Source organism: Seriola lalandi, unplaced genomic scaffold (genome assembly GCF_002814215.2).
Source record: "Seriola lalandi dorsalis isolate HSWRI2012SDOR001 ecotype SW California unplaced genomic scaffold, Sedor1 jcf7180002054974, whole genome shotgun sequence".
In the NCBI taxonomy this organism is placed as follows: Eukaryota; Metazoa; Chordata; class Actinopteri; order Carangiformes; family Carangidae; genus Seriola; species Seriola lalandi.
Window position 1 is genome coordinate 614,084 of NW_019525524.1, and position 8,080 is coordinate 622,163.

The following is an 8,080-nucleotide window of genomic DNA, read 5'->3' on the forward strand; positions in this document are numbered from 1 at the left end:
TATTAACTAAATTTACTTTTTGAGTGAAACCTTCACTTTACCGTCTGTTTTCTAAAGTTTCTTGTAGTAGAAATAACAAAAATGATAATAATAATAATAATAATAATAATAATAATAAAGTGGTGTAAATGTTTTTTGTGTATTGATGATCATTAATAACCATGTTAAAATAATTCAATATTGACCTTCCTGTGTTCTGCAGAGGGTGTGTTCCATTTCAATCTCTCAGGTCTGGGTTTAGACTCTCAGGTCTGGGTTTAGACTCTCAGGTCTGGGTTTAGACTCAGGTCTGGGTTCAGACTCTCAGGTCTGGGTTTAGACTCTCAGGTCTGGGTTTAGACTCTCAGGTCTGGGTTTAGACTCTCAGGTCTGGGTTCAGACTCAGGTCTGGGTTCAGACTCTCAGGTCTGGGTTTAGACTCTCAGGTCTGGGTTTAGAGATGTGTATAAGAGACAGGGTGTCTCACCTTGACGAAGTCGTACTCACACAGGTAGGACGGCTCCAGGTCAAAGTGGCTAAAATAGAGTTTGATTTGGAAGCCCCTGGGAACACTGACATTCCAGCGCAGCTCCGTCTCTCGGGGGTACGGCTCTGGGAAGTTTGGAGACTGCAGGCTGCCGTACATGTCTGACAAAGACAGCAGCTGAACGTCGACCACCAGAGCCATAAGGAGCGGGAACACAGTGAGTCTGGAACATGAGACAGGGAGATTCTGTGAGGCTGCAGTCAGAACCACACTGCATCATTCACACACATCTTGAAATGAAAACAGTAAACTCGTCCAGCTGATCCGACAGGCCGAGGACCAGCAGGGTTCAGACTGAAAGAGACTTAATCCAGTGTGTGAACTGTAAGAACCAACATATGGATACACTTCACAAGTTCTCAGCTCCACTGTGTTTAACATGTATTGAAACAGGAGCAGTGATTAAACAGCAGCTCTATTATAATAAAATGTTTATTAACTAAATTTACTTTTTGAGTGAAACCTTCACTTTACCGTCTGTTTTCTAAAGTTTCTTGTAGTAGAAATAACAAAAATGATAATAATAATAATAATAATAATAAAGTGGTGTAAATGTTTTTTGTGTATTGATGATCATTAATAACCATGTTAAAATAATTCAATATTGACCTTCCTGTGTTCTGCAGAGGGTGTGTTCGATTTCAATCTCTCAGGTCTGGGTTTAGACTCTCAGGTCTGGGTTTAGACTCTCAGGTCTGGGTTTAGACTCTCAGGTCTGGGTTCAGACTCAGGTCTGGGTTCAGACTCTCAGGTCTGGGTTTAGACTCTCAGGTCTGGGTTCAGACTCAGGTCTGGGTTAAGGTCTTTCCTCAGACAGCAGGAGGACAGTTTCTCTCCTCACAGCAACAAACAAATAATAATATCGATGCTTACTGATCATTTTCCCGCCTCGCTCCTGCAGCAGTAAATGTGACAGAAGGACTGAGAGAGAGACGAGGACCTGGTCCGATATGAGACTGACCGGTCACGAACAGCTGCACTCACCTCATGATGCAGGAAACTTCTTCAGCTGCTGTTCTCGCTCCGTCTGACGAACCAGACTCAGAGACCAGAGGACCAGTCGGCGTGTGACGTGTCTGAACGCGTACACGTCATCACGTCAGGTCCGGGGGAGGGGAGAGGGGGGTTACTACATAAATTCACTTAAATAATATCGAACCTTCACAGTGAACTTGCATGAGATTTCAGCATTTATCCAAATACTATCAAGTTCTGGTAAAGACTGACATTAATTAGAGAATCTAACATATTATATATTATATTATATTAGGCTATAGAATAATTAATCTTTGTTTGGCTCTGACGTTCAGACAGTTTAACCTTTGACTGAGGCGCCAGCTGACTTCTGTGTGTGTGTGTGTGTGTGGGGGGGGGGGTGTCTGTCATACACACACAGCAGTTCACTGGACATTTATGACTGGTTGCTCAGAGACTCTTCCTCCTCCTCTTCCTCTTCTGTCTCCGTAATTTAACCCCTTGTTGCCATGGTGACCTGACACCATGCCGCAGGTATTATTTAACCTGTATTTCAGATTCTACTGTCACTACTACTCTTTAATGAACAGTTGTAACCGTCCTGCGCGGGGTTTTCTCCTCCCTTAGCGGGTGGAGGTTCTGGTGATGGGGGAATTGGGGAGGGGGTGATGCCCTCCTCTGGTCCTTGTTACCCGGCTCCTGCAAGCCTGACCCAGCCTTCATCCTTCCCGCCATGCCGACCCGACAGAAGCAACTCATTTTCTCCCTCTGCGGGGTCTTCGGCTTCTCCTGCGCCCTTACGGCCGCGGTGGCCACCGGGCTGCCGTTCTGGCTCAACGGGACCGTGCTGTGCCGGACCGGGGCCGACCTGGTTAATGCCACCGGACCCGAGCTGGACAAGTTCTTGGGAGACCTGAGCTACGGACTCTTCCACGGACAGAGAGTGAAACAGTGCGGACTGGGAGGGAGACCGTCCAGGTTCTCATGTGAGTTTCTGATCAGAGGCGAACCGGACTGAACCGGGTTTTACAGGTCGGACAGACAGACCAGGAGCAGAGGTGACGGAAGGTTTGAGTTTTTCTCGACTTAGCTCAGTCCTCATGTAGAAAATGTTTCAGCAGCAGGTGGATGAACAGGTGTTAGAACTCACCTGTATCAATTATTCACGCACAGTCTGAATAATTTAGAACGGCTTTAAATAGGCATGACAGTCCTGACTCTGACAGTCCACCTGCAGAATCAGTACTTTGATCTTTACTTGAAGTACATTGTTATGATACTTTCTTACTTTTAGTCAGCTCTGAATGCAGCACTCTTACTGGTCACAGAATACTACACTCTGGTTTGATAGTGAAGGTAATAATCAATAATGACAGTGAGGGTAATAATGAATAATGAAAGTAATAACAAATAATGACAGTGTAGGTTATAATCAGTAATGAAGGTATTAATCAATAATGAAAGTATTAATCAATAATGAAGGTAATAATCAATAACGAAGGTATTAATCAATAATGACGGTATTAATCAATAATGAAGGCAGACTGAGTGTTCTGTTCTTCATTCACTGCTTCTCTCGGACTCAAACTCACACATAGACCCTCAGAGCCTCATACAGGTCTTCAGACAGGAAGAGCTGATCCAGAACCAGCAGAGTCTCATGGAGTCCTGTGAGGACTGTCAGGACCCAGTTCTGGTGTAGTTCTCATCAGTAACCAGTTTTCTTTCCTCGGGGAGGCTCTCTTGTTTTTTACTGGGGTCTGTGGAGGCTGCACACTGGTGCAGAGCACATTGAATACTGGTCCCACTTAATGAGAGCAGTCGTCCCTCACTAACAAGATTTCTGCCTGACTGGACCAGATCTGACTGGACGAGTTCTGATGAGGGAACAAAGCGGCTCTGTTCCTGTCTGAGGACTCAGTGGAATCAGTTCCTCTGTGAACCTCGTCTGAATTCATCAGATCTCAGGTTAACAAACTTTATTTCACAATTTATAAACATGAATGAATGAACTTGACAGTTTACTTAGCTCATTACGGGATGTTTTCAAAAGAAACAGAACTAGCATATTAACAGACTTCCCAGCATGCATTGAGAGTTGAGACAGTTCATGTGTCGCCTGCTCGTCATTGGTGCGTCATATCCTCTGCTTGTTATTAGTGATCATATCTTTGCTGTTTGTTGTTGTCTGCACTGAATAAGACATTTCCTCCATAAAGGACACTTAGAATGAAGCAGAGACCAGCACCTCTAAACCTCAGTCTCCTTTAGTTTTAAACATCAGTCTAGGAACAGTCAGCAAACCCAGACCAGAGGACTGTAGAGACCTGCAGGTATCAGGAGGTGGGAGCCTGACCTAGAACTCTACAGGTGATCACCAGGACTTTTAACTGGACCCCGGATTCCTAATTTGATGGGGAGCCAGTGAAGAGCAGTTAGAGACAGTTTGACATGGGACCTGGTCCAGAGTCCAGCAGCAGTATTCCAGACCACTTGTAAATGATCCAGGGAAGATGCAGTCGTCAAGATGGGATGATATAAAAACCTTGATTAACATATCCCTCTTCACCCGAGACACGAGGGGCCTGAGCTTTACAGTGTTGAGTGAATCAAACATTTAACATGTAGGTCCAGAATCAGAACGTAGTCCACAGTGACTCCTAGATTTCATATGGATGATTTAACCCAAAAGCTGAGAGACTCCAGACTATCAGTTATTTTAGAGAAACACTCAGAGGGGCAGGGATTCAGATCTCATTAGCAGCCATCACCAGTATGAAGACCACATTGTTGAAAGACATGAATCATTTTTCCAAAGGGTGTCTGATCTGGATTAATAGAGGCCACTTTGCCAGTGCTGAAAGGCGGTGTTCGTTAAAAGAAGTCAACATTGTTGTAGAATGGGATTAATAGTTCAGAGCTAGGATTGGTTATAGGTGATTTACATTCTCCAGACTGCTTCACAGCCCCAGAGGATCCATTACTTACGCCAGATCTCAGCAAACACTTGTTCTGGACCGGGATGGCACAACTGCCTATCAAACTGCTTAATTAGAAGTCGGGTAGTCGGGTGAGCTGGGTCCATACAACTGGGTGCTGAATTGCTGGGTCTTGGTCTTCTGCTTTGCGAAGCCTTTCCCCAACACGGATGAGATCTCCAGACTCGTCTAACTCTTGTGCTAAGGTAAGTAACCTACTGTTAGATGCAAAAGGCTTACCATGCTTCAGGAGATGGAGCTCTTCCTGAAAGCTGTCCTGCTGAGTCTCCACCTCTCGGTAGTGGTCAGCTGTAAGGAGTTCTCCCGGTTTGGTCGCCTGGAGTGAGCGAGGAGGAAGGACAGGTAAGTTTTCCCATTACTGTCCATTGCTCTCAAATAGGCGACCGAGCCATATGCCTGCTCTGAGGCGTCGCAAAAAGATATGAATCTCTTTGTAGATATTGGACTGGTCTTCTTCAGGAGGGATGTTAAGGGGGATGTAAGGTTATGTGATGGAGCACCTGTAACCCGGACTCCCAGTTCTTCCATTCCTGCATGAGGTTTGGGGGAAGCGTCATCCCAGTCACGTTGCTTTTCCCAGAGGCATCTCACCAGTATCTTATCCCTGAGTGGCATAGGGCAGGATGAATCCTAAAGGATCTTATTAGTTCGCCAAGACCTTGTAAACATTCCTCATGGTTACAGCTCCATAGTCTACTGGTCAATGCTTGTATCCCAAGACATCTGCATCACAGCACCAGCTGAGCCCCAGAGCTGACTCGGTGGAGTCATTCTTACGTTGTGCCAACCAGAGTTCAAAGCTCTCTGACCTGGCTTCCTTGGGCAGGTGGTTGACAACACTGGCCCACTGCCGAAGGTCAAACCCACCAGAGCCCAGGAGGGCTCTGAGATTGTCAACCAGAGTTTATGCTTCTTCTGGGGTGGGTATGCTCTGCAGAAAACCGGATGGCGTCGTCTGGTTGGCTGTGGTGGATAACATGTCCCTGCAGGGCAAATGTAGCGCAGCAGGGGCTACAGGTGGTGCCAAATGGGAGCATCTGCCACTCGTACACTGTCGTCGGGTCCTCACAGTTAATGTGACGCCACACAAATCACAGGAGGGGGTAATCTTCAGGGAGGAGGCGAACTTGATGGAACATCACCTCTTAAGCTTGGCATAACAGTTTCCTTGGGTCGGAGAGATGAGCCATGTCCCCTTTCCATAGCAGGGGGGTTGCATAATGTGGCACACCCTCCACCTCTACACAGGTGGTCTTAGTCTCCAACAGGTCGATGGCAACTTGGTCTTGGCGGGAGTGAGTTATGATCTTCTCACACTGGAATGGTAGGGTATCAATCTGCCAGATCTTCTGGACATACTGAAACAGCTCTGTGGTTGGGGACTTGACTGCAGCCACCAAGCATTGCTGCAGATACTGTGGTCTTCACAGGACCCTGTAGGGCCCAGCCTAACTTGCCCACACTGCAGCCGGCCCACTTGGAGGGCCAAACCGTACCGTTTCAGTAGGAGTAACTAGGTGGGGATGATCAGTACCAATAAGCAGCAGGGGGCGAACATTCTTAAAAGATGGGATTGGCAGACCTATGAGATGTCTGTATTTCTGCTCCCGAGGCAGGGTGCAGTGAAAGCCTCGGTTATGTGGTATTTGACCTTTGGCTTAGCTGGGGAGGAGAAGCTGAAAGACACAGAGGCACAGCTGAAGGTCTGGACTTCCTGCCTGATGGTGCGTAGTGTAAGATCTTTGGGCGAGCCCTGCAGACCCAGCTCCCGTGCGGTAGCAGGAAGCAACATTGTTCTCCCCGACTCATCATCCAGTATGGCGTAAGTGTCGAGCGTCTTATTGTGATGGATGAGGACCCAAAGGACCTTCAGTAGGACTCTACTGCTCTCTGTTGGCCTATTGAGCATTTCAGTGTTCACAGTTTGTTTATTCTTGGCATCTGTTCTTTAGCTGGCCTTATGTCGACTTCATGGAGAACCCGAATGGCTTCCCCTGGCAAAGACCGCAAGGCCTCTTAAGGTTACACTGGGCAGCTTAGTGGGGCCTAGCACAGCCCAAGCATCTCTCATTAGTCTTAATCCACTCTGCTAAGGTGTCTGATGATAACTTGGTGACCTCTGTACACTGACTGAGGAAGTGGACTGAATTCTCACAGAATGGACAGTACGGGGTGCTCTTGGTCTTCCTCCCAGAGCTACACTATACAGATCCTACACACTGTCTCATCATATGTTCTGACATCTTATGACCATGTTTCTGCAGGACTATGATATATGTTTATTTGGGCTTTCACTGATTCTACTGTTCAGGAATTGTCCAGGTCAACATGGCTCCATTTTTCATAAAGTCTGTTTAATTGTATTTATATTCTGCCTCATTTCATTTCATTAAAATAAATCCCTGGTACTGTCCCAGAGATTTGTATGTGGTTCAACAGCTCGTTCACTGTTTCCTCTCACCTGCTTGTTCCTCCTCTCTCTCTACCAGTATTCACAGACCTGCTGAGTGCAATCCCAGCAGGCATCCACATCACCGTCATCTTCTTCTGTTGTGTTGTGATCCTCTTCTCCTCTGTGGCCTCCGGCTTCTTCTTCTTCAACGCCTTTGGAAGACCCTATGAAACGCTGCAAGGCCCCATGGGACTTTATCTGTGGACCTTCATCTGCTGTAAGAAACACCTCATACATGTCTGTCACTGACTCCTGGTACTAATGATGATCTTCTGCTTTAAACAGTTCAGATTCATCTTCATCTGACACAGCAAACTGGTTTGATAAACAAAAAGAGATTTTACTCTGAAGCATTTTTACTTTTATCTTTTACTTCAGTCCTGAACCTGTCTCAGAGCAGTTAAAATAAATACATCAATAAATACAGGCCTGATGACAGTGTAAGAGCTCTCTGCTGGTACATCTGATTTAAGTTCACTAAGTGCACTGAGCTCCACAGTTAGATCAAGTTTGATTCTGCCGCAAAGAAATATACCTAAACTTAGCTCAGCTCACAGCATAAAGACATGAAGATTTAAAGACATTAACACATGAAGATATGACATAAACACATCTGAGGAGGGATCAGCCTTTACAGACAGACAGTGGAAAATATCTTCTTATTTAATCCAGCATCACCTCAAACTAATTAACAAACTGTCATGGTACAAATCTGTGCCTCTGTTGGGCCTGGAGGTTAGAGTGTGTTTGAATAGGTTAAACACATGTTGTCATGTGGCATGCTGGGATATGAAATACCCGCTTGACCCTGGAATCAGTTTAAAGATGCAGACAAACAGCCGGTGTCACAGGTGATGACAGGTGAGATGTTAGTGAGAGGTGATGAAAGGTGAGATATCAGTGATGACAGATGATGACAGGTGAGATGTTAATGATGACAGGTGATGAAAGATGTTGACAGGTGAGATGTTAGTGACAGGTGATGAAAGGTGAGATATCAGTGATGACAGATGATGACAGGTGAGATGTTAATGATGACAGGTGATGAAAGATGTTGACAGGTGAGATGTTAGTGACAGGTGATGAAAGGTGAGATATCAGTGATGACAGATGATGACAGGTGAGATG

General features: G+C 45.9%; 2 protein-coding genes across 2 annotated transcripts in view; one reads left to right on the forward strand and one right to left on the reverse strand.

Annotated features, from left to right (window-relative positions):
- Window positions 1–1,593, reverse strand: part of masp1 (MBL associated serine protease 1) — a 20,589-nt gene extending 18,996 nt beyond the window's left edge. The window contains exons 1-2 of the mRNA XM_023396254.2: window positions 1,511–1,593; window positions 467–689 (exon numbers count right to left, since the gene is read on the reverse strand). Of these exons, the coding sequence (XP_023252022.1) occupies window positions 467–689; window positions 1,511–1,515 (228 nt within the window). The 5' untranslated portion in view covers window positions 1,516–1,593. The remainder of the gene's footprint in view (window positions 1–466; window positions 690–1,510) is intronic.
- Window positions 1,594–2,019: 426 nt separating this feature from the next.
- clrn1 (clarin 1) overlaps window positions 2,020–8,080 on the forward strand; it is an 8,996-nt gene continuing 2,935 nt past the window's right edge. The window contains exons 1-2 of the mRNA XM_023396246.2: window positions 2,020–2,487; window positions 6,990–7,169. Of these exons, the coding sequence (XP_023252014.1) occupies window positions 2,235–2,487; window positions 6,990–7,169 (433 nt within the window). The 5' untranslated portion in view covers window positions 2,020–2,234. The remainder of the gene's footprint in view (window positions 2,488–6,989; window positions 7,170–8,080) is intronic.